General features: G+C 43.4%; 1 protein-coding gene across 1 annotated transcript in view; it reads right to left on the bottom strand.

Moving 5' to 3' along the window:
* The window catches only part of LOC114572888 (adhesion G-protein coupled receptor G6-like), a 43,149-nt gene that overhangs the window by 6,949 nt on the left and 8,700 nt on the right, over nt 1–27,500 (bottom strand). Inside the window, exons 3-7 of the mRNA XM_028604668.1 lie at nt 26,883–26,948; nt 17,144–17,215; nt 13,789–13,908; nt 11,251–11,343; nt 10,512–10,589 (exon numbers count right to left, since the gene is read on the bottom strand). Coding sequence (XP_028460469.1) covers nt 10,512–10,589; nt 11,251–11,343; nt 13,789–13,861 — 244 coding nt within the window. The 5' untranslated portion in view covers nt 13,862–13,908; nt 17,144–17,215; nt 26,883–26,948. The remainder of the gene's footprint in view (nt 1–10,511; nt 10,590–11,250; nt 11,344–13,788; nt 13,909–17,143; nt 17,216–26,882; nt 26,949–27,500) is intronic.

Raw genomic sequence — 27,500 nt, 5'->3', positions numbered from 1 at the left:
AGCCCAAAATGGTCTCCTAAGCCCCTCCCCCCACAAGGGAGAAACCTATCTGCAGCTTGTGCGTGGGGAAGAGAGAGAGGAGAAGATGCTATGAAATGCATGTTAGCAGTTATTGACACAAAGTTAAACTGGCCCTGATTGGTGCATCTGAACAGGGAGCTGTGGATTTTTTAAAATTGCACTACAGGCTGTAGGTGGTGCCAGCTTCATGTAGCTGGAACATAGGGTCAGTTTCAGCAAATATGACAGAAAGTTAGTTTTATACAGTACAGGCCAAAAGTTTGGACACACCTTCTCATTCAATGCGTTTCCTTTTTATTTTCATGACTATTTACATTGTAGATTCTCACTGAAGGCATCAAAACTATGAATGAACACATATGGAATTATGTACTTAACAAAAAAGTGTGAAATAACTGAAAACATGTCTTTATATTTTAGATTCTTCAAAGTAGCCACCCTTTGCTTTTTCTGATAACTCTGCAAACCCTTGGTGTTCTCTCAATAAGCTTCATGAGGTAGTCACCTGAAATGGTTTTACCTTCACAGGTGTGCCTTGTCAGGGTTAATTAGTGGAATTATTTCCCTTATTAATAAAAAAGCAAAGGGTGGCTACTTTGAGGAATCTAAAATATAAGACATGTTTTCAGTTATTTCACACTTTTTTTTTAAGTACATAATTCCATATGTGTTCATTCATAGTTTTGATGCCTTCAGTGAGAATCTACAATGTAAATAGTCATGAAAATAAAAAAGAAACACATTGAATGAGAAGGTGTGTCCAAACTTTTGGCCTGTACTGTAAGTCTTACCTACTGCACCTTTAAGCTAAAGCTTGCGCCTGTTTTAAATAAATAGACTTTAAGACTTAATACAAGTTATGATGGGTTATTTTTTTTTTTTTTAAAGTCCATGCTACTGTTATTACAGATGATTGTTTTTATGTATTCTCTATATCTACAGGTTTTTCTTTCTGCATGACATACTGTTCCCCGATGACAGTCCACACAGACATGTTAAATGAAAGCGCTGTTTACATTGGCATGGCAACGCGGGCTTGGCAGCTGAATCCACAGTTGGGGATCCAGATGGTGTCGGGCGAAGCGGGGAATTTTTGGGGCCAACGCTGCTAGCTGACAAGCTAACAGCTTTGAGTGGAGCTGTCGGAGAGGAGTTGTTTGTGGTTGTAAAAGGGTGAGCGTTCACGACGGCAGGTAGCGTTGGTGAAAGGTGGATGTCTTTGACGTCAATGTCTTCCCCGTTCACGAATGGTCCAGAGCTCTGATTCCCACTGTGATTCGACACACTTGGACTCGAGTTATAATTGGACTTTGAAACTGTTAAATTGGACTTTGCATGCACGCTGAGATCTGGCGCTTGTATGATGCCCGTCATGTCCCACTGAGATGCCTCCACGTTTGCATTTTCTAACAGAGTTGAAGCATTTTTAGCCTTCGTGGTGTTTGTTATTTCAAGTGTCGCTGCAGGTAAGTCTTTGGCGGTTATAACAGTGGATGCATTTGACATGGAGAGGTATTTTAAGCTCTCTGTGTTTGCAGTGTGGTTGTCGCTCCCAGGAGGTGGGGGATCCTGAAGCACAGAAATCAAGTCTTGACCTGGGGCATCAATAGAAGAGACAGTGGGGGATCTGGAGGCTGGTGGGGAAGAGGAGATATTGAGGCCAGAAGTGTGCAGTGGGTTGTGAATACCTGGAGCGCCAGTAGGTTGTGTTGATGCTGCAGCAGTGGGGTGTGGAGCAGTAGCTTGCATTTCAACAGGAAATGATTGAGTGTTCAGGGCAGCTTCTGGATTCAGACTTTCATTACGCTGATGGCCTGCTGGAACATTTAACGATACATGCAGAGTTACGTTGTCATTGGCGCTCTCTGCCGAAGAAGCCATTCCTAAAGCAGAGGCATGGTCATCCGCAATGTGTATTTTTGGAACAACATCTGCAGGGTAAAATAATGATAAGGGGTGTGACAGTTTCCCAGCTGCAGTGAGATTATTCGAGGCCTCGGGCGACGATGCCGTATCATCGACAAACCTGGAAGCATCAGCTGTTTGCGAGGTGTTTGCAAGCTGTGGGAAAACCTGGTCCTCTTCATTGCCTTCAGCAGAAAGAGCTGTTGAGTGGCTGGATTTCAAATTGTCATCAGGCAGTGTGGAAGCTTGATAAAGAGGAACTGATTGGCTGAGTTGGATGAACTGCTGGGTTGACTCTGTTGACTGCCTAACAGGGTAAGTGGCGGATGTTTGGAAGGACTGTAAATGGTTGTCCAGGGGGGATTGGGTTGTTGTGGGCTGGAGGAATCCAGCAGTCGGTAAACTGGGCGACAATGAGCCAATTTCTTCCTCTTCTATGCTGGCAGACATTTCTGGCAATACCACCAAGCCGGGGGGAAGAGGAGAGAGAAAAGGACTGATGAACGATGGGAGGGGAATGGAGGAGACAGATTTGTAGGGAGGGATTCCAGGATGGATGGGAGAGAGTTGAAGAGAGGGAAAGGGAGGTGTGAGAGTTGCTGCAAGAGAAAGAGAAGGCATAATGGAGGGTGAAAGAAGAGGAGGAGTAAGGGCAAAGGAAATTAAGTCGGATGATTGCTGCTGAGGCCCTCCAACATCAACATGTGCCTTTGTATTGTCTGTGTTTTGCCCCTGACTCACGTTTAGTTTCTCACTCTGCATGTGTGCCTGACTGTGTGTGTGGATCAGACTGCTGGGGCGCTCAGTGTTTGAATGTGTTGAGTCTGAGTGGATCGTATAATCTGGCCCTGAAGCGTGCTGGGGGGCTGCGGTGCCGAGCTGTGCACTTCTGTTAAGTTGCAGCTCAAGCGTCTGGGTTGGTGCCAAGACAGACGAATACAAAAAAGGGGAAGCGGGGTGATTAAATGCATTTTCACGACCAGGGAATGCCTGCGAGGACCTGGAGTTAGTGTGAACACCAGCTGCGGTATTTGTGTTTACATGTGAAGGAAAGATTGTGTGCTGCAGCCTCCATGGATCTATGTTAAAGGTCAGGCTGGAAGTATGTCTGTGTTGGGACCCAGATGATGATGTCTGAGTCAAGAGAAGGGGCTTCTCGACAACAGGATTAAGGGAGGGTGAAAAGGACAACAATTCTGTTTTCTCTCTCACTATCGCTTCTGTCGTGCCAGCAACTTGTATCACCTCGGCAGCAGGAAGAGCCTCGGAATAGCCAGTGAGCGACAGGTTGTCAAGATGATGCAAAAAGGGACTTCGGGTTGAAAGGAAAGGATTTGAAGATAATGAAGAAATGGCAGACAAAGACACAGAGTGCAAACGTTGCGTTCTATCAATATTTTCCTGCAGCAAAGCAGGGGTGCGTTCAGGCGCCCAAATGACAGCTGCTGGCAGTGATGCAAAGGCAATGTCAGACTGACTCCCTTGACGTGAATTGTGTGGCAGAGTGTATGTGTTGCTCAAGTCTCTCTGATCAGAATGAACAAAGATCTGACTGACTGACAGACTGGCTGCATGAGAAGAAGGCCACAAAATCACTGGCAAACCCAATTCAGGGTCATGCAACTGCAACTGTGAAGGAGCTGGCTGCGCTCGAGGGGGTAAATCTGGTGTGAGTACCGCAGAACTAGATGCCAAATTATCCACAGATAATCCTGAGGGAGATGGCTCAATTGGATTTAAAGCTGAGTCTATAAAAGTCCCAATTGAATGGACAAAAAGACCTGATTGCGAATCAACGGGAGTACTCTCGTAGAAGGGCAATCGACTTCTGAAAGGTTGGGATTTATTGTTAGAGGGCTCTTCAGAAGAGAGTAAGTGGTACTCAGGGAGCAGTGCACCCTCAACAACTGGCATCTGTGATTCAGCTGATGCTTTAGAAAAGAGAGGAAGAGACAACAAGGATGCTGTGTCAACCCTTGTTACAACAAAGTCCCTTTGACGAATCGAGGACAGAGAAAGAAATGACAACACAGAAGGCTGAAAGTTCCCACTGACTCCATCTGACTCTGGAACGTGAGCAGATTCAACACTGTCTGTTTCTGAAATCTTTTGTTTGGCCTGCTCAGAAGAGGAGGGTAGGAAGAGGGGGGGCTGCTGAGGATCAGCAGAGGATGGAAGAGAGAATGCAAAAGTGTTAGAAGAGGAAGGTAGGGGAAAAACAGGGGAGGAGAAAGTTGAAGGTCTATGGAGAATAAGTTGCACAGACGAACATAGCTGTGTAGATGTGTCTGTACTTGTATATGAATGTAGTTCAACATCACTTTCAGTAATTTCCGATTCTGTTTTATGCAGACTGTCTAAGGGGTTTAAAGAAAGTAGGGCATTGGATGTTTGGGCCATGTCTTCCATGTGTGGCACTGGAGAAAAAGAAGAGATGTGCTTGGGGAAAATCTCCTCTGCAAGAAAAACAGAGGAGCTTTGTTGTACCACTGGCAACGAAGGCTGAATGAAGAAAAGGGATGAAAGGGAGAGCACAGTGAGAGATGTTGTTGGTTGAAAAGTCAATGTGTCGAGTTGTTGATTGACAGCTTGTGTGAAGGAAATTTCCTCTGGCTTTTGTCCACTAGAATTAGTGTTGTTTGGGACCTTGTGGTGGCTTTGAGCTTCTGTCAAAGTCTGATAAACAGTCAGTGTAGGATCCTGAGACCTGCTCATGAGCGTTACTGGTTCTGGCATCACTCCATCTTGCGAGCGGGTGAAAGAAAGCTCGTCGCCTGCTGCTGAGCCACTGGCTTGGCTTTCTGAATTATTTAAGGGATGTGTGACAGAAAGGAAAGCAACATGAGGGTCTGATCTGGTGAATGATTGTTCGTTTGTGCCGTCAGGGTTGTCGAAGGCTGGAAGGACGGTGGCGGGTTCGTCCAAGGCGTAGGCAGCATTGAACTCAAACAAGCCAAAAGATCCACTCTCAGCCGAGAGCTCGGTCAAATCATACACAAACGGTTCAGAGCCTGACGGATACTCATCGCCCAGTGGCTCCAGTAGATCGGTCCAGTTACCTTTGGTAACTGTTTGGTTTTCCCCTGCGCTCAAACTCAGCAAAGACCACTGTGGCGCCACAGGTTTGTTCTTTCTGTTACTTAGCACCGATATTGACGACAACAATGATGAAGATGATGATGCCATGGGTGCTGCCCCCACTGCCGAGGAAGACTCCTTTGTATCCAATGCCTCATCTCTATGTTGCCACGAAGAGGACTCCTGAGACGAGATTAAATCCCCTGATTCAGGAAGGAGTTTGGACTCTTGGGTGGTTGTACGGGTCTCCTTGTGCGCAAAGTGTGGTCGCGATGTAGGTTGCGTTGATGCACGTGGCCAAACAGTTGTGTGCGTTGCATTTCCCAACATGTGTGTGGCATTTTTCAACCCATGCATGTAGCCAGCTGTGTGTTTAAATCCACCTGTTTGTGTCGTGTATGCAGGCCTGGCTGTGGATTTGAGTTTGGTTGGCAGTGCAGGTTTCGTGACATGAACCACTAGCCTGGGTGGCGCTCTCGTGGAAGCTGGACGTCTTGCTCCAGTGGGCCTCTTCCTCCCCTGCGAGATCAACGGGGTGGAGATGAACCCCAGGGATGTTCTGGAGCTACGATGGCTTCGGGGCCTCGGGAGGGAGGCTGGGGGTCGAGGACGCGAGGGTTCAGGTGCAACTGGGGGACCTGGAACTGGAGGTAAAAATCCTGGTTCAGATGATTCATCTGGAAGACTAGGAGCTTTAGTTGAAGGACTAAACTGACTTGATACAAGGGACGTACGATGAGAAGCCTTTGCAAGGGGGCTGGGAATGAGAGCATGCCTTGTTTGTCTGATTACAGCGGCTGGAAGAGCTGGAGGTTTGGACCCGGCAGCAGTTGTTCCAAAAGCATGTCTTCTGTTGTGAGCAGCAAGACCGGCAGCCAGAGTCCTGGACTGGGAGGCAAGGTGTTCAGGCTGCTGAGGAGCAACTACAGACGCAGGAGCAGCTATTGCAGAGGCTTTGGTTGAAGATCTCACAGTAGACTTGTTGGCTGTCGCCGAGGCACGGCACATCAAACCAAAAAAGCAGGTTACAGATTAGGGCTAGGTGATATGTAAAAAAAAAAAAAACTACCAAAATACCAAATGCATCGATGTTGATATTGCAAGGTTATTGTAGGGCTGACAATTGGTCCTTTCACAATGAGATTTTAGATAAATATTCATCAGTAATGTGGATATAATGACTAAGTGGGTACAGGCAAACAATATAACAGCAATAACAGTAGAAAATGAAATCTCTTCACTGTAATGCAGCCTTTAAAACTAGGAAAAGACAATACTTATACACCATGTTACGATATTACGATATAGCCTCATATATCGTACCGTATATACTGCCCAGACCTATTACACATCATAAATAGTAATAACAAGTATTTTTAAGGTAAAAAAAAACCCTGAATGTAGTAGAATACACAATGACATTAGGAGGCATCTGACACCTTTACGTCTGTCACTACCTGATGTGAGTCGAGTGCAGATGTGAGTTGCGCATGCGTCACATTGCAACAGCCCCACACAGGTAGGCTAGACCAGGTTTCATGCAGATCTGTTTTGCTTTTAGCCACAGAATAATGAATTAGGTACATTACATAGCAGTAATTTATTATTTAGCGTTAAGGCATGACATTTTCACGGCATGATCCCTGATGTCAGTTTTACATTAGAGGCTGAAGTAGCCGACAATAACCTGCTAACGAGAGACTTCTGTAATGTAAATACAATAAAAATGGACCTGCATAACAAAGTTGGTTCACTTGCTGGCTGCAAGTCAGCAATCAAACACAACAAAGGCTGTCACCTGAATGGGATTTTGAGCTAACGTTAGCAATCAAACAATCATAGATAGCTAATTGCTTGCAGCCAGATCCAGATCCCTTGGCGTTATGCTGTAAACCGTTTTAATCTGAGCATGTGTAATCAAATCTGCACTCGATTCATAGTAGTAATACATGGGTAGTGACGTCATCAAATGAGCCATCCCAAATTTCCTGTGTGAGATTAAGAAAACTGTACCTTGATTACTATTATGTTCCTGATTTTTTTAGACAGGAAGCCCAAAAAAACTAAATAGCAAGACAGGATCAATGCATGAATGATAGAAAACAAGTATTATGTAAATGTGTGCACCATAGGAGAGGAAACCAAACCAGACTAGTTTTTGTTGGACGAGATTTTGGTTATTTTTATGGATTAAATTGAGACAACAGGATAAGCAGTTATTATAGGATTATCATTACGAAACAAGCGACCTAAATACACTCTCCTTGCTGCCATGAAACAATAAGTTGTTTACAGATTGATCGGCCTAAATCAATGAAAGGATCAAAGCTTCCACTTTGGATCAAGTTCTCACACAGGTTAAAGGACAATTCCGGCGCAAAATGAACCTAGGGGTTATTAACTGATGTTTACCTACTCTGTCGCTCTCTGGGACACGTTTTCATGCTAATCGAATGAGTTTGGAGCTTTGACGAGGCTACCACAGACTGCTGGTTAGCTTACAATGCTAGTATTTGGGGCATGGGGACACTCAAATTAAATCGTTATTTAATACCACTAAAAAGGCTTGAAATATCACCACACCTTAACGTTAGCATAATTAGGGTCCCTAAATGTGAACCAAGCATTGACAACATTGTAAGTGTACAGATAGTTTATTAAAAAGATTATAAAGACAGTCGCGTTCATGAAACTTGCGGGAGCCATCTTGGAAACCAGTCATGACTAGTCGAAAAACGAGCGCCGTGCAGATGAGTCTGAGATTCCCAGACTGTCTGTGGAGATTCCACGTTGCATGGCCTTCGACTAGTCATGACTTGAGTGTCCCCATGCCCCAAATACTAGCATTGTAAGCTAACCAGCGGTCCGTGCTAGCCTCGTCAAAGCTCCAAACTCATTCGATTAGCATGAAAACATTCCCAGAGAGCGACAGAGTAGGTAAATGTAAATGTAAATGGACTGTTCTTATCTAGTCTCAACGACTACTCAAAGCGCTTCAACATCGTACAGGAACCATTCACCATTCACACACATTCACACACTGTGGCCGAGGCTGCCGTACAAGGTGCCACCTGCTCATAAGATAATCATTCACACACATTTACACTCCGATGCGCGGCATTGAGGGTAACTCGGGGTTCAGTGCCTTGCCCAAGGACACTTCGACATGGGACTACAGGGCCAAGGATTGAACCACCAACCTTCCAATTGGCAGGCAACCTCTCTACCACTGAGCCACAGCCCATCCCACACATCAGTTAATAACCCCTAGGTTCGTTTTGCGCCAGAATTGTCCTTTTAAGAAATGATCATATCAGAAGTATTAGTAATAGTTGTAAGAAGAACTGCACGCTACTGGTTTTGGCATTTAAAGCGTTGTATTATATACGTATCATAAGCTATTTTTTTGAGAAAAGGTGTTAAGCGCAGTTATTCTTCATCGCAGTAACAATTAAGGCGCTGAGACACGAACCCGATAATCTGCCATCTGTGCGGTGTAATCGTCCATCGGAGGAGCTGTTGGCTTTAATTTGGGCCGATTTGACTTGTTGAATCGGCCAGTGGGCAGTCGGACTCAATGGCCAATCTGATTGGTGGAAGGCTAGCCCGGAAATGACGAGCGGGATGAGCGCGGCGAACAGCCTCATAAAAATCTCACGAAAATCTTTCAGACTGACCTTTGTTGATCTGAAATGAAGACCGATTCAGCAACTGCACAGACTATTTCTCTCTTAAAATGTTTTCAGAAACACGTTTTGGTGAACGAGATAGTAGATCATATTCCAAACGAGCCGCCATTATGGTCTGGGAGCAGCCAGACCCCACGTGACGCTTTCGTCCAATCAGCTGCCGGTTTTCATTTTTTTCGGCGACAATACAGATTAGCGCTGCCTGCTGTAATGGAGACGTATTACGTCTCGTCTCTTCGAGACTGATCAGTCACACTGGCTCTACTGCCGACGGTCGGTCGGCCGGTTGGTGTGTCAGAGCCTTCAGTTGATCAATTGAAAAGCTGACCAACAAAAAAAATGCAAACAACGATTTTGATAACTACTTAATTGACATTAAATCAAAAACAAAAATGCCAAACATTCACAGATTCAAGTTTCTCCAACTTGACGATTTACTGCCTTTCCCTAAGATTTTCTTTTATAAATGTGTACGTCATAATATACAAAAGGATGCACCAAATCCAGATTTTTTGGGGTTCGGCCAAATACCAAATCCACTAGTTGAGATTCTCCTCCTCCCATCCTGAGTCTATTAACACAGTAAACACATGAATGAAGTAAACAGTGACTGTCCTTCCTGAAGTTGCTGCATTCTAGCTGCTGTCTGGAGATTCCTTCATGCACAACTCGTATTCTTTCGGATGTTTTCATACCAAATGTTGTAACAGCGGCCATCTTGTGTATAGTTTAGGGTCCTCGCCACCACCAGACCAATCAGCATTGAACAGATTGAACATGTAGCTGGACTTGAATGGTCTTCTTTTGACTGAAAGTACTGCCAAAGAACAACCTTTTCTGCTCACCAGATCCATGTCCACTTTCTCACAGCCTACTGCTCACCAGATCCATGTCCACTTCCTCACAGCCTACTGCTCACCAGATCCATGTCCACTTCCTCACAGCCTACTGCTCACCAGATCCATGTCCACTTCCTCACAGCCTACTGCTCACCAGATCCATGTCCACTTACTCACAGCCTACTGTTCACCAGATCCATGTCCACTTCCTCACAGCCTACTGCTCACCAGATCCATGTCCACTTCCTCACAGCCTGCTGCATTGAATGCTCCTCCTACGTAAACACCTTCCCGTAACCAACGGCGCCGTCACTACGGTGACCAGCGTAGCACCGAGTGCAAGCGTAGGGTTCGGTTCGGTGGGAAAAAAATTCTAAGGTTCTGCAGAAACCCAACCCCGTCAAAAAGCCCAATATTCTGCCCAATCAGAATCCTGGATTCGATGCATCCCAGATATTAATCAGTACTGACAAACGTAATCAGCTACAGCCTGAGTTCCAAGTATTTATTTACATACTATTGGTCCAAAATCTGGTTACGCACCTGATCACTTGTAACCCAGCTAATTATACATTTGGCTAAAACTTCTTTTCAAACACTAATGACTGTCTTAATATTCTTTGAGAAAAAGCATCTTAAATCATTGACTGTTTTTATTGTTCATACCATGATTTAATTTCCTTTAGTTCTAAAATTCCCAGAGTTTTCCTACTCAGATTTATTGCCATTTGGCTTTGTACAGACAGATTTTTCCACGTCTGAGGGCTGCAGGCCTCTACAGTTACATACGTGCAGTTTATCATTTAACCAGTGACGGAATTGACTTACTTGGACCCTCTAAACATTAACTGGTACCAGTTGCCAGCATTTATGCCACTCAAAGTAAAATTGCATGCACTCATATCAGCATTAAGCATTCTGTATATAAAGCTTTAGTCAGTCTTATGGCGGAGCTTCACTCCAGTATTTTTGCTCTTACCATGCGTTGTGGGGTTAGTAGTTGGTTGGTTAGTGGTAGTGGATGAAGCAGTTGACGTGTCGCTGGTTGCCTGTTGGGCTAAAAGTAAACAATCACAGAACATCAGTTGGGGTAAGAGACATATGATGTAGGCACAATATGCAACCGATCTGTGAGCAGGTTGTCGTATCAAACACCTGCAAGGAAATGGGAAACTTCTTTGATGCTGTTTTTTTTGGACATTAGCCTAAACACAGTTACATTGCGGAGACTACAACCTGTAAACGGAGCCACATTGTGGGGACTACAACCTGTAGACACAGCTACATTAAGGGGATATCAACCCTAAAAACACAGTTACATTGTGGGGACAACAGCCTGTTAATAGAGCTATGTTGCTGGGATATCAACTCTAAAAACACAGCTACAATACACATTTAACAGGAAACCTCATATCATGTTTTTAGAAAGAGAGGTAAAAGAAACCGTAGACGATAAAACAGCGAGCTAGCTTCTAGTGGGGACCGAGGCTAGCTGTGAAAAGTTGGCTTGAAGTTAGCTTGAAACGTGGTGATATTTCAGCTCACCGTGAACTCTTTGTTCATACATTTCTCTTTCTCTTAAAACAACAAAAAATATTTGGGATAAATGAGCAAAAAAAACATTATTGTATGTTATCAATGGCAGAACAGGACAGAATCAGAACTCTGGCTTACTATGTTAGCTAATCACAATATTTAGATATGGTTAGCTACCTTACCATGTGCTGTACTGCTGGCTGAAGCAACGTTAGTGGCATGAGATGTAGAGGAAGCAGCGCTGGTGATGATGCCGATGGTAGAGGTAGGCATAACTGATCAGCACAATAAGCCGGCATGTTAGTTAAACAAAACACACAGTGTTAATGGGACAAGCTCCAAACCAATCTCAAAAGTCTTTCTTGATTCAGAGAAAAACCAAAAGTTGATCAAGGTAAGCCTTTTTGACATTTGATGCACAAACTGGGTTTCCCAAAAGCATCTTAGGCTACGATCAGACTGCAGGTAAAAGTGGCCCAAATCTGATTTTTTTGGGGGGTCAAGTGACCAGGTCAGACTTCTTCAGAAGTAGTGTGAATAACTCAAATCTTGCCCAGATCTGATTTTTTCAAATCAGATTTAGACCAGAGGGCAGATTCAGGATCCATGTGTGGTCCTGAATCAGACCCAGGTCTGATTTATTTCAATGCGGCCACAGTGTGACCAACCAAGGACAATTTGATGCAACTTTTACGGAGGGAGTTAGCCGTAGACACAGACAGTAACATTAAAAACTGGACTAGGCCTACACAAATGGAGACCAGTGATGGAGCAAGTCAATGGAGGGAGAGGGAGGGGTTAGACCCAATTAGTGTATATGCTCATTAATGTTGAGGCTGCCATTACACAAACATTTTGAGCAAAAAAAGCGAAAATGCTGACTTCCTCCATAACCTCCCTAACTTTAGGGCAGCAGCGTGCTGCGTCTGATGTCATTGGTATTGGTCTTTTGATCATGCGTGTCAGTTCATACTGGAATCTGATATAGGCCACATTTTAAAAGGTCATGTGATCAGCCAAACAAAATAATCAGATCTGAGCCAATAATCCGAATTAAGCATTAAGACTTGTGGTGTGAACGTATGTCTCATTTGCAGTTTTTGCAGGTTAAACTAAAAAAAATGGAGGATTTGCACCATAATATTTTTATTTGTAATCTTCTGCATGTGTGTGTGTTTGTGTTTGTGTGTGTGTGTGTGCTGCTGTGCGTCCCTGTGTGTGTAACAAGCATAGTGTGTGCGCGCTGTGAACGAGCCTAGGAGCATTTTACTAATGCTCTGTTAAAATAACAATGAAATGCTGCGTTATTGACTTTAGACCAGGTTTTTGTTGGTCAATGTTGAGATCACTTCCCGCTGCCTCAAGATAGCAATACTCCCAGAATGCACCTGAACACACCTCCCTGTAAGACCAGCACGCCCAGAATGCACCTGAACACACCTCCCTGTAAGACCAGCACGCCCAGAATGCACCTGAACACACCTCCCTGTAAGACCAGCACTCCCAGAATGCACCTGAACACACCTCCCTGTAAGACCAGCATGCCCAGAATGCACCTGAACACACCTCCCTGTAAGACCAGCACGCCCAGAATGCACCTGAACACACCTCCCTGTAAGACCAGCACGCCCAGAATGCACCTGAACACACCTCCCTGTAAGACCAGCATGCCCAGAATGCACCTGAACACACCTCCCTGTAAGACCAGCACGCCCAGAATGCACCTGAACACACCTCCCTGTAAGACCAGCACGCCCAGAATGCACCTGAACACACCTCCCTGTAAGACCAGCATGCCCAGAATGCACCTGAACACACCTCCCTGTAAGACCAGAACGCCCAGAATGCACCTGAACACACCTCCCTGTAAGACCAGCACTCCCAGAATGCACCTGAACACACCTCCCTGTAAGACCAGCATGCCCAGAATGCACCTGAACACACCTCCCGGTAAGAATACACACCGACAAGACGAGACGAGACGTAATACATCTCTATAACAGCAAGCGGCACTAATCTGTACTGTTGCCCAAGAAATGAAAACCGGCAGCTGATTGGACGATCGAGTCACGTGGAATTTGTTTTCATCCGGAAATTCAAAGCCAGACTGTCATGGCGGCTCGTTCAGAATACGATCTCATATTGGACTAAAATAGTTCACTGAAAAAACGTGTTTCTGAGAACATTTAAGCGAGAAATAGGCCGTGCAGTTGCTGAATCTGTCTTCATTTCAGATCAACAAAGGTCAGTTTTGTGTCCTGCCTCCGACTGAACATATCAGTTCGGCCAAAATGAAGGAACACACCGAACAGACTCGAGTCACTGACCTCGCCAGACTGTCAGACGGACGATAATCGGCTAAGTTTTTGAGCGCCATTAAACTAGCTGGCTGTTCATACCAGACGTGCTTTGCGGCGCTTCAGCATGCGGTGTGTTTCTGGCCTTAAAGGGAACTTCTTTGAGAATCTCTTTGCAACTGAAACATCCCAAATGGATATTGAATCGTAATCGAATCTGGAAATCATTGGCGATACTCAGCCCTAGTTTCAATTGAAAACACTTCTGTTTCTGACTGTTTCAAAAGCTTTTTCTATTCTGAATCCAATAGAGTTTAAGGGGAAAACAGTCAGTAATTATTACTTGTTTTGGTTGTTATTTGAATGGAAAGTCTAGAGATGCTAATGGCAAACAACAGAGCAGCGAAGCAGATGAAGGCTTACCAGAGGAGGAGCTGGTTATGCTGGTGGTGGTGTTGGTGGTGGTGATGGTACTGGTGGTTTGGGTTAGAGGCATGCTAGTGGTAGGGATGATGGATGGAGATGTAGTGATGGGAGGAAGAACTGGACATCACAAATCAAAGGATACAGCAGAGCGAGAAGGACCACACATGGAAAACAAAATGGTTTTAATGCCGAAATCGGGTTCGCCCAACGCTCAAATCGTGTGCAAATCTTGATACTTGATACTTCCAACTTGCATAAACCTTTCATTTAATGCCGTAGTTTTCACATGTGTCTATGTGGGTGTCCTAGTGTGATGTGTTTTTTTTCGTATATGTGTTACATGTTTTATGTGTTTGTATATGTGTTGTGCTATGGAACATGAAAAGAAGATGTGTGGAAATGATTATCCCTATGGGACAATAAAGACTCCATCCTTCCATCTATCCATCTATCTATCTATCTATCTATCTATCTATCTATCTATCCATCCATCCATCCATCTATCCACCTTCTATCCATCTATCTATCCATCCATCCATCCATCTATCCACCTTCTATCCATCCATCCATCTATCCATCCATCCATCCATCCATCCATCCACCTTCTATCCATCTATCTATCCATACATCTATCCATCTGTCCATCTATCCATCCATATATCCATCCATCCATCAATCCATCTATCCACCTTCTATCCATCTATCATCCATCCATCCATCTATCCACCTTCTATCCATCTATTTATCTATCCATCCATCCATATATCTATCCATCCATCCATCCATCCATCCATCCATCTACCCATCCATCTATCCATCTTCTATCCATCTATCCATCCATCCATCTACCCATCCATCCACCTATCCATCCATCCACCTTCTATCCATCAATCTATCCATCCATCCATCTATCCACCTTCTACCCATCTACCCATCCATCCATCGATCCATATACCCATCCATCCATCTATCCATCTAAATCAGGTTCGACCAAAGCTTGCGTGCAAATCTTGATACTTACAACATGCATAAACTTTTTACACGCACATGGATCCCAACACATGCTTGTGTTAAACTATGTGTACTTTACTTTGTACTATGTGCAAAGTAAAGGGTATTTTCTACTTCACATACATGTTTAAAATTCAAGTGAACTGCACTTTCCTTTGTTAGAACAAAAACACCCTTATTACCCTAATTAAAAAGCTCATTTTCACACATTTCTTGGAAAGTTTCGTTCGCTTTTTAAACTTCTCAGATGGAGTAAAGAGTGACAGAAAGGTTAATTAAGTAATGAAAAGATTTTTATGTGTTGGTAGTGGTAGATAATATTTATCTAGTCTCAGTTCTCCTGAGTCCAACACGTTCATCCGGACCAGTTCATCAGAAAGGAATTATCTGAGTTTTCATGCAGGTAGGTAATGCATAATGGAGTCAATTAATTAATAATAGAGGGTTTTACTTTTCAGAGGAGCAAGGGAAAGTGATATAGCTCCGAGCAACTTTTCATGGGTCCTTGAAAAGGTCAAACATGGCAAAAATTCAGGTGGGGGTTTGCATGTTTTATAATCAAAAAAAGACTCTTAAAAAAACATTAAGGATAATTGTTTTTGGTGATGAACTTCAAATGACTTCCTCGAGAAGATTTTCTTTTTGGATCTTAGATGAGGAGCCCACATTTATCTTAATTTAAGAAGAGAAAGAGGTAAAAGAGAAGGGTAACTAAAAGTTGCTATTGACATAAATCAAGAGAGAAACATTAAAAGATCATCAGCTGAACAAAGCATGCTCATGAACGAGTTTGTATGTTATCGTACTGAAACTTATATGAACAACAACTTGAACGATATCCTACGAAATTAGGCGACTGCCTACAGGGTACCCGCCTTCAAGGAAGTTAAAAGTTTTGTCAATGGAGAGAGGCGAGACTCTCTGTAGAAATGAAATGTACCAGAGTCTGGTAGGACCAGGCTAGTGTACCAGAGTCTGGTAGGACCAGGCTAATGGACCAGAGTCTGGTAGGACCAGGCTAATGGACCAGAGTCTGGTAGGACCAGGCTAGTGTACCAGAGTCTGGTAGGACCAGGCTAATGGACCAGAGTCTGGTAGGACCAGGCTAATGGACCAGAGTCTGGTAGGACCAGGCTAGTGTACCAGAGTATGGTAGGACCAGGCTAATGGACCAGAGTCTGGTAGGACCAGGCTAGTGTACCAGAGTCTGGTAGGACCAGGCTAGTGTACCAGAGTATGGTAGGACCAGGCTAATGGACCAGAGTCTGGTAGGACCAGGCTAATGGGACCAGAGTCTGGTAGGACAGGGCTAGTGTACCAGAGTCTGGTAGGACCAGGCTAATGGACCAGAGTCTGGTAGGACCAGGCTAATGTACCAGAGTCTGGTAGGACCAGGCTAGTGTACCAGAGTATGGTAGGACCAGGCTAATGGACCAGAGTCTGGTAGGACCAGGCTAATGGGACCAGAGTCTGGTAGGACAGGGCTAGTGTACCAGAGTCTGGTAGGACCAGGCTAATGGACCAGAGTCTGGTAGGACCAGGCTAATGGACCAGAGTCTGGTAGGACCAGGCTAATGGACCAGAGTCTGGTAGGACCAGGCTTATGTACCAGAGTCTGGTAGGACCAGGCTAGAGTACCAGAGTTAGCTAAAAGTTTAATCTACCAGTTAGCTCCTCTGGTAGCTAAGAGTTTAATCTCCCAGTTAGCTCCTCTGGTAGCCAAGTGTATGGGGCTCTGGATACGTCAAACTGTGTATTGTTGTGATTGGTCGTAGTGTTATCCAATCGCGTGCAGTGAGGTATTCAAATGCATGCTTGGTGCCACCCCTCGAGTTGGGCCATTTTCATTACTCAATGCCAGACCCTTAATCTTTCGGATTAATGTCCAGGCTAGGTTAAAGGTACATCCCGAACAAGAGTGTCAAAAGTGAAGGCAAGAGTCACGTTTAGGGCTTTAAAGCGCCAATAACAGCGCCAAAGGCACCTGACCAATTCTCTGGATTTTACACGATGGGAGTGAGAATGTGTTGTTGTGTTTTAGGAGCCAAACATCCCCTCAGACCTCCTCCCTACGAGGACCTTCACGCTTTTAAACTGTAAGCTTTACTTTTCGTAGCTGCATGTACGAATGGTTCATGAGAACAGCCTGTAGCTGAACAACATTAAAGAGTATTTCAAAAAGAATGGATGGGGTTAAAAGAGGCTGAAAAACTAGAGTAGGGGGAGAAATAAAAAGGTGAAGGACAGTGCTGGAGTGAAAAGAAAGGTCTGGACGAAGGACGTGAAATCTGGAAGTATTAGAAGAAGGCTGCACGAAGAGGAAAGGCGAGGGTTTGCTTACCGTAGGTGATGGCATTAGTAGCATTGATGGTGTTAGTGGAGTCAGTGGATGGGGTGGTGGGAGAGGAAGCAGCTGGGGGGTCAGGATGAGAGAGAGAAAGATGCAATAGATAATGAATGGTTGTGACCAGGGCTTCACGGGGCATTCACACCAATAAAACCATCCAGTGATTTGCCTGAAGGGTTGTGTGGTGTATTAGCCTGACAAGCCAGACCCACAGAGAGCGTAACTCTCGCCAAAATGCAACCTAGGGTCTTTTTGTGAATGTACCCGAGTCAAACTTTCGTTTAAAAGCCTATTTAGGACGGAAGGGCCACTTTTAAGATTTACCGTCTTTTCGTTTTTCGGTCAAATGGCCTTTTGAATGGGAGTGCTGGAGGTGCACTGTTATGCTAGCCTCAAAATAGCTATTTTTAAAACACTGAGAAGGCTCGACACAACATGAGACTTTTCTCCAAGTATCACCAGGAGCTCTACACATGAACTCAAGTGTTGACAACATTGGTTGTGTACCCTGAGTTTACTAAAAAGAGGTTATGAACAACTCACCGTAGCTCTGGTTGTTTCTGGCCGCTACCACCTCGGCAGTCAAAACGAGTCGATATCAAAACAAGTAGCCACAGATTTAGTATATCCCTGGTGCACTGGTGTAGTTAAGGTGTAGAGCTCCTGGTTATAGTATATATATCTTGGTCACTGGTGTAGTTAAGGTGTAGAGCTCCTGGTTATAGTATATATATCTTGGTCACCGGTGTAGTTGAGGTGCAGAGCTCCTGGTTATAGTATATATATATCTTGGTCACGGTGTAGTTAAGGTGTAGAGCTCCTGGTTATAGTATATATATCTTGGTCACGGTGTAGTTAAGGTGTAGAGCTCCTGGTTATAGTATAGATATCTTGGTCACGGTGTAGTTGAGGTGCAGAGCTCCTGGTTATAGTATATATATATCTTGGTCACTGGTGTAGTTAAGGTGTAGAGCTCCTGGTTATAGTATATGTATCTTGGTCACGGTGTAGTTAAGGTGTAGAGCTCCTGGTTATAGTATATATATATATCTTGGTCACTGGTGTAATTAAGGTGTAGAGCTCCTGGTTATAGTATATATATCTTGGTCACGGTGTAGTTAAGGTGTAGAGCTCCTGGTTATAGTATATATATATATCTTGGTCACGGTGTAGTTAAGGTGTAGAGCTCCTGGTTATAGTATATATATATCTTGGTCACGGTGTAGTTAAGGTGCAGAGCCCCTGGTTATAGTATATATATCTTGGTCACGGTGTAGTTAAGGTGTAGAGCTCCTGGTTATAGTATATATATATATCTTGGTCACGGTGTAGTTAAGGTGTAGAGCTCCTGGTTATAGTATATATATATTGGTCACGGTGTAGTTAAGGTGTAGAGCTCCTGGTTATAGTATATATATCTTGGTCACGGTGTAGTTAAGGTGTAGAGCTCCTGGTTATAGTATATATATCTTGGTCACGGTGTAGTTAAGTTGTAGAGCTCCTGGTTATAGTATATATATCTTGGTCACTGGTGTAGTTAAGGTGTAGAGCTCCTGGTTATAGTATATATATCTTGGTCACGGTGTAGTTAAGGTGTAGAGCCCCTGGTTATAGTATATATATCTTGGTCACGGTGTAGTTAAGGTGTAGAGCTCCTGGTTATAGTATATATATCTTGGTCACGGTGTAGTTAAGGTGTAGAGCTCCTGGTTATAGTATATATATCTTGGTCACGGTGTAGTTAAGGTGTAGAGCTCCTGGTTATAGTATATATATCTTGGTCACTGGTGTAGTTAAGGTGTAGAGCTCCTGGTTATAGTATATATATCTTGGTCACTGGTGTAGTTAAGGTGTAGAGCTCCTGGTTATAGTATATATATCTTGGTCACTGGTGTAATTAAGGTGTAGAGCTCCTGGTTATAGTATATATATATCTTGGTCACGGTGTAGTTAAGGTGTAGAGCTCCTGGTTATAGTATATATATATATCTTGGTCACGGTGTAGTTAAGGTGCAGAGCCCCTGGTTATAGTATATATATCTTGGTCACGGTGTAGTTAAGGTGTAGAGCTCCTGGTTATAGTATATATATATCTTGGTCACGGTGTAGTTAAGGTGTAGAGCTCCTGGTTATAGTATATATATCTTGGTCACGGTGTAGTTAAGGTGTAGAGCTCCTGGTTATAGTATATATATCTTGGTCACGGTGTAGTTAAGGTGTAGAGCTCCTGGTTATAGTATATATATCTTGGTCACTGGTGTAGTTAAGGTGTAGAGCTCCTGGTTATAGTATATATATCTTGGTCACTGGTGTAGTTAAGGTGTAGAGCTCCTGGTGATACTTCAGGCAAAGTCTCATGTTGTGTCGAGCCTTCTTAATTGTTTAAAAATAGCTATTTTGAGGCTATCATAAAAGTGCCCCTACCACTCCCATTCAAAAGGCCATTTGACTGAAAAACGAGAATACGGTAAATCTTAAAAGTGGTGCTTTCGTCCTAAATATGCTTTTAAACTAAAGTTTGACTCGGGTACATTCACAAAAAGCCCCTAGGCTGCATTTTGGCGAGAGTTACGCTTTAATAAGGGTGTCAAGATCGAAATTAAGTCAAAATCTTGAATATCGAATAAAAAAATGGAATCGGCGATGCTGCCACGCCCCCATGTCACGTCCGGTCGGCTTGTCAAGCGGAAAAAAACATGTGTTGAAGTGCTGCGAGTCGGTCAACGTCATCTAACGTAGCTACAGCCAATCAGAAGACAGCACGGCTTCTGCAGATGCTGGATGGAGACCCATCGACAGAACTTGAGCCCCCTCCTCTTTCACTGAAGTGTGTGAAAGTGTGGAAGTATTTTGGAACGTCAGTGAGTTATGTTGACAACGATAAAAAAAAGCCACAGTTTGGCAAGCTCTGCTAAGTGCATGTACCATATTCTGTGTGTTTACCATTTCACATTAGCCTAGCAGCTATCGAATATTCCTTCTGCTTATAGCTTAATCCCTAAACCTAAACCGCATGATTGAATTTTGGCCTGCATGCATGTTTTGTAGCCTAAACAGAGCAGCTTATATTGTATGTAATTATTATTTGTTATATATGTTATATTAGAGAGAGCAACAAGTTAGCGCTCTTTGCTATCGGTCTCTTCTTTTTGCTTTTTTTGACAAATTGACAAGTTTTCAATTGACTGAAGACATGTTATTGTTACATTATGTTAATAAATGTTTTAAATTTGATAATGTAATGAAATGTGGTACATTGCGAACAAAGGTCAGATATTATATTACGTACAAGTCTAGTCTAAAAATGGCATAGCAACATTTTGCTTTAAAAAAAAAGTAAAAATCAAGAATCAAATCAAATTGTGACCTTAGAATCAAAAATGTAATCGAATCGTGACACCCCTAGTTCTTAAACTCACCCCCAACACAGCAGTTTATATCTAGACTTTATATCTCACAGTTACTGTTTTCCGTCAGATCTTCTTTAATCAGGGGTGTCAAACTCATTTTCCCAGAGGGAGACTCACAGACATGTATAGAGTTTATTGACGGTGCTTTTGTTACTGCATTAGTGCATTGTCACTTTTTTTTTTACATTTTAGTAGCTTTTTACCTCATTTTTGTGGTTTTTGAACCAACTTTTTTGTGGCTTTCTCAGACATTTGTCACCTTTTTGCAAATTTGTTGCATTTTACGACATTTTTGTACGCTTTCTGTTGACGTGAAGCCCTACAAAAGTCATCAAAAGAGTTCTTTAGCCATCGTAGAATTTAGCAAATTAAGCAAAAACAAAAGGCAACATGTTTCTCAGCCTGAATACGAAAACTCTCTCTGCTTCTTTTGGGGGAATTTCTGATTCTCCAACTCGGCAAATCTGTCCATATTCTGCTTTGAATGGTCAGGTAATTGCAGTACAGGGGTTTATACGGGCCGGATCGGAATCAGCAAGGGGCCGGATTTAGCCCGCGGACCTCGAGTTTGACACATGTGGTTTATAGATTTCGACGTTTCTGGCCGCTCTTGAAGGCAGCTTTTTTGCACAGGAGAAAGAAAAGAGAGGAGCAATACATAAGCGAGAGCTTTGTTGTTGCAGGAAACAGTCAGCTGTTCCCTTAAACATCCCGTGCAGGTCAGAGCTTGTGTTTGGTGTTTAAAAACTTTCTCGTGGCAGAGATAGAGGCAGTGATGTTTCCTGTTTCCTGTACGGGACTTTCACACCGCCTCAAAACACACCCACAAGTCTGATTCACGCGCACATGATTTGCCACCACAGCGTGTTGGAAGCGTTTCCAGACAAAATAGAATAGGAAAAGATGTTTATATGTCATTTTGACACAAATACATTTTAATAAAGGACATTTTGATGTTTGAAAATCTCTAGGTTTTGACATAAATGCAGATATATAAATGTAATTTGAAAAAATAATAATAAATTAAAGCTGCAAGCAGCGTTGGACGGGCCCTTGTCACCGTGCATTTGCCTCAAAACACACCGACAAGTTGGATCTCTGCTTACATGATTGGCCACCGCAGCGTGACGTGGGGTTGTAATATTTTCACTGCAGGACTTAATTGTAACAGTATTTTTACAGAGTGGTATTTGTACTTTAACTGAAGTGAAGGTATCTTCCACTACTGCTTACAACTTACCCGTGCACTTGTATAGGTTTTACAAATACCACTAAACCCCTGTACTGTACGGACCAATCTAGTTCCAGGATTGAACGTACAGTACAGGCCAAAAGTTTGGACACACCTTCTCATTCAATGTGTTTCCTTTTTATTTTCATGACTATTTACATTGTAGATTCTCACTGAAGGCATCAAAACTATGAATGAACACATATGGAATTATGTACTTAACAAAAAAGTGTGAAATAACTGAAAACATGTCTTATATTTTAGATTCTTCAAAGTAGACACCCTTTGCTTTTTCTGATAACTCTGCAAACCCTTGGTGTTCTCTCAATGAGCTTCATGAGGTAGTCACCTGAAATGGTTTTACCTTCACAGGTGTGCTTTGTCAGGGTTAATTAGTGGAATTATTTCCCTTATTAATAAAAAAGCAAAGGGTGGCTACTTTGAAGAATCTAAAATATAAGACATGTTTTCAGTTATTTCACACTTTTTTGTTAAGTACATAATTCCATATGTGTTCATTCATAGTTTTGATGCCTTCAGTGAGAATTTACAATGTAAATAGTCATGAAAATAAAGAGGAAACGCATTGAATGAGAAGGTGTGTCCAAACTTTTGGCCTGGACTGTATAACCCTGTGAGTGCTCTCCCATGGCCTGTTGACCTGCTGTTGTCATTTATAATTGGGAACACAAGCTGCAGCTCGATTAGAATTTGCTCGACTCCTTTTCCTCTCTCTCTCTCTCTCTCTCTCTCTCGAGCACAATCCCAGAAAAACTGACCTTTAGAAAATGTCCCTCTGAGGAATCCTGAATAATGTGAGAACTGACATTTAGGAAGTGGGTTTGTGTCACGTCGTCAGCTGGCCCCCAAGCTACTGTTCTGACCGATTGCTACCGTAAGTTGCAGATATTGTGACTTTCTGGAGCAAAGGCGATTGGCTAGAATTGAGATTTTCTTTGGGTCATGATGTGTGCACGTATCGTACTCCATTTACAATGGCTTTGGCCAGGCAGTAAGGGCCCGAACAGCCCCCTAGGGTGGTTGTCTTCAACAACTTTCTGTGGTTCCTTCACGTATGATCCCCTCAGGACACAGAGGGGTCATTTAAGGAAAATGTCATTAACAGATCAAGCCTGAGGAGATTAGTTTCCAAGTTGTTTTAATGGGAGTGAGTGACACAGGGTGAATGCTTAATAAACTACAACTTCTCTACACTCTTCTTCCCATCTGCAGACACTCGAGCTGAGTCGTGAAGAAGAATTAAGAGGTAAGATCAAGCAGAGTGGAACATCCGTTTCCTTTTTTTCAAGAATGTCCTCATTTCAACCAACTTTACTTAACTCCTGTCCTTGTTTGACTTCTTTTCTTCTCATTAAAAGAGCCAAAAAAAATCATAAATCAAAGGGCGTAACAATCTGTACAACATATCACACCCTCTACCCTTAGAGCAGGGGTCTCCAACAAGTAGCTCTCGAGCTACCGGTAGCCAACTGATTCAGACCAAAGCTAACAAACTACAGGTGTGAAAACGGCAATAGACTCGTACAGAGACATTAACATTAACAACGATGCATATGGACTTTTGCCAAGCAACCAGGAGTAGGCTATAGGCACTCCCAAGAACGCCCATCAACCGAGAGTGTGTTGCTGTCTTTTGTGGCTAATGTGAATGTTGGGTTAGTCAGCACCGAGTTTGGAAGAGAGACTTAATAAGTTACCGATATTGGTAAGAAATAAGCACCGTAACATTGTCACTGCCCATGTTTTGCTGGGCGCGTTCCTGACATCATAGGCGCCGATTTATGTTTTCCTCCGTGGGTGCTCACGGGCAAAGACACAAACGCACTATTAACTCGATAATAAAGCCGTGAAGTTTCAACTCAGGACAGCGGCAGAAGGACACAGAGGATTGGAGACGCTGACCTGACAGAGAACCACGACCTGTCGCTCGCGGTGCTCCGTATCCAGCGCACAGTCACCTATTCTGGGGACACTAGACCACCAACTACCGCTGATCTGAGCACCACGACGGTGCTCCGTATCCAGCGCACAGTCACCTATTCTGGGGTAGGCCTATCAACCGCGATCAGCTTCGTGGGAAATTAAGAACTCTCTGCACTGGTGGTGGATGTCGTCGATGCACTTGCATCATTAGGTTTGATTTATTAATAACAAAGAGACGTTGTGATTGGTGGATAGGATATGGAGAAGGGGGACTGACAGCGACATAACCAATCACATTATGACAGATGCTCCACTTACCACCAGCGATGTTTAATTTTAAATGAATGTAGCCTGTACTGGCAGTCTGGCACACGTGGGTGCTCAGTGGGTGCTCGGTATTTTCCGTGGGTGCTTCGAGCTCCGGAGCACCCACGGTATCGGTGCCTATCCCTAACATTGCAGTGCATTGATCGTTACACACGCGAAAACAACAACAAAACGAAAGACCTATGGTCTACTCGCAATGGGAAACATTTATCGGCTATTTTTAGCAGGTTTTTTCCGTGTTTAAAAGCCTGCAAAAAATGTGCTAATTTGGTTGGAAATATGCTATCACTAATAATATCTTTCTTCCTCATCTTCTTTCCTCTGTCTCCTCAGCTTCCTCGTCTTCTTTTTGCCTTCTTTCTCTCCTTAAATCAGATCTCCCTTCTCACATTTCTCCCTTCTGGTCCTCCAACATCCCCATTTCTTTTTCTCTTCAAATGTAGACCTTACATCGTATTACTTGTTCACAGTAGTTTGACATTTTTTGGGAAAGTTTCGAATGCTATGAATGTGTTCTGGGCTTCGGGGGGAACGAGGAGGTCCTCTGATCCAAGTCTGGTTGAGCTTGGAGAGTTTCTCATAACAAGATGTCCAGAATCCATTGTGAGGGTTAAGCAGCTTTAGGGGGGTGTTCAGGAGAACTTTGGGGGCACTGGGACTTCTTTAACGAGGCACATAGAGCAGACGCTAACGGCAAAAAACATCATTCTGTCAAGCTGAATGGGAAATGCATGGAACCGATGTTGCCAAGGCTGGGAGTTCAAATGCCAGTGGGTTCAGCTGAATTAAATATTTATGAAGTTGTGGAGGAGAACCACAGTTATGGAAAACTTTCTTGGCAGCAAGTTTTTCGGGAATCATTCACATCAGTGTGTGTACATCAGTGAATAATTCAAGAAGGAACACAGCCAAGGTAGGCCTACATTTGCTAGCAGGACAACAATGTATGCACTTACGGTGCCTAAAAATGCACTGGAAAACATAAACAACGTTTTAACCTAAAAGTTCAAGTTGAACTCTTCCTGAAAGATTCAGGGTGGCATGCAAGTGAAATAAGCATACAGTATTTACCCAATAATCCCTGATGAACAAGTGATGCATTTTTTTTTACTAATACGCCACACTTTCGCCGCATAAATTGCCGATTTCCTTTGCAAAATATGCGGGGAATCACTTTTTTTCCTCTTTTTCATCAAGCAATTTCATCGCATAAAATTGCATTAAATATCCCGCATATTCCATTGCATTTTTTAAGAAAACGTGCCGACAACAAATCACAAAAAAACTCAGCATTGTTCTGGAAGGACTGGATAACCTCAACGATGGGCCTGCTGGGCTGTATGGTGGAGCTTAAGTGCAACATGGAGCTTGAAGATGTTAAGAAACTTTGTACCTTTGAGCAAGTTTGGTGGAAAGTCGGAGGTATGGAATCATTTTAAACAAGTGACAACATATGTGTCGGCTTTGTCGAGCGCATTAAGCACGGCACGCTGCTCGCCTGTGACAGCAAAAACACGCAGACGATGAACATGAGGCTGACTCGGCGTGGCAGAAATGATGACAGTCGGCCTTCAACGTCGTCTAGTGTTACTTCTCCAAGCATAGCCCCTTTAAACAGATTTCTGCAGTTCAAACAACTCCGAATTGTAGTTGAGAACGTCAGATATAATGGCGCACGTATTAAAAACAATATTGGGTTTAAAATCGGGCTCAGGCTCATAATTCCAGTCAAAGGGCTACGCCACAGTTTGTTGAAATAGGGCTTATCATGCTCTCCCCTGGCTGTAGATAGGTGGGCCAGCGCATTTTTTTGTCTCAGTGCAATTAGGCTGTTTTGGATGTCTTTTGTTGGCTCACTTTTACTCACAACATGCTAACCAGCAACATAGATTCCATTCACTACGCTAAGCTAACTAGTGTTGCACCGGACTAAAACAATGCATGCACAAAACAATGCATTGGCCCACGTGCAACACAACGTGCAACACAACGTGCAACACAACGTGCAACACAACGTGCAACACAACGTGCAACACAACGTGCACGGGCTCTGGTAGGGTCTGGCTTGATTTTTTGGGGTCCAATCTAAGCTTTAGTGTGCGGTACAGGAGCCAAATTGAGGCAGGATGAAGTGGGAAATAAGGCAATGCTCCAACATTTAAATCTCCCGCTCGCTTGCTCGCTCTGGTTTAATAAATACAATCAGTTGTTGTGGCAGAAAGTGTCTGCCAAGCAACTGTCCCAGTAGTGGAGATAGCGTGGGTGCGGCTGCCTCAGGGCCCCCGCGCCAGTTAGGGGCCCCTCAAACGCCACCAATCTTGCGTCACTTTACGAGATCAGGGGCCCTTGCCAAGCGACACATGCAAATTATTAGCTGAAAGCAAATGAGCCGTGCTATCTTTATTTTTTCCGCGTCATTATTTTGCTCTCGAGTCAGTTTGACAGTATAAAACCTTCAAATGCATAATGCAACCCCTTGTGTCTGCTTCTTTCTCAAATAGCTTTTTTATTTTTTCCAAAAATTTGACAATATTTAACCAGGGAGTTCAGTTAGACAGTGGTTTTTAATTATTAAAATGACTTAAGTAGCAGAGGGCCCCGTTGTGAAGCTCAGCCCCCAACGTACTGAGAGTCTAGCTCCGCCCCTGAACTGTCCCCACTGATTTGGTGATTTGCAGTTCAAAAAGGAGAAGTTACCCAAAGTGTATTACTTTGAGATCATCAAACAGAGAGAGTGGATGAATAAAAGGTCCAGTTTTTGTCATCTATAGTCCTGTTATTAGGACAGTGTTCAGCATGCAGATGTGTTTGTTTTTCCTACCTGGGCAGCCCAGTCCTGGGGAGTCACAGCTGGTAGTGAGTGGTGTGGTGCTGGGCGGGTTGGAACCTTTTGGGGGAAGGGGAAGGCGAGATTAAAAACAGAAAAGGTTAATCAGTTAAAACGATCAGGGGAATATGGGGCTTTATTTTTTAGCAAAAAAAAAAGTCATGTTTTCACACTCTGGATCAGTACAGTATTACAAAATGATATTAATTTCAGACCAGTCGGTTAATTTAACGGTGATTTATCGAATCAAATGGATTAAAAACTGAAAACAACTCACATTGCTGACTAAACAAATGCAACCGGAAAATCATTAATAGGCAATAATCAATTATGGTCTGTCACTGCATCCATGCAGAATTGACCAAGTCGATGCAATGATTGATTTCAACACCCCTATTCGCATCGCACGAAGAACAACAATATATTGCCATGTTGATATTTTGTCCCGACCCTAGTTAGGATATCAATTTGGGTTCACAATAGATTTTGGTCCGCCTAATTGCGCGCCAAAACCAAAAAGACGGGAAAAATGTAGGCTCGTTGGAGATGAACTGCGCCTCGCCTGTAAAGTAGACGAGAGCAGGCGGCAGCCGGGGCGGTGACAAAAATCAG

Source organism: Perca flavescens, chromosome 18 (genome assembly GCF_004354835.1).
Source record: "Perca flavescens isolate YP-PL-M2 chromosome 18, PFLA_1.0, whole genome shotgun sequence".
Lineage (NCBI taxonomy): Eukaryota > Metazoa > Chordata > Actinopteri > Perciformes > Percidae > Perca > Perca flavescens.
Note: the sequence above shows the minus strand (reverse complement) of the source record. Positions and strands in the feature narration are given on the sequence as shown.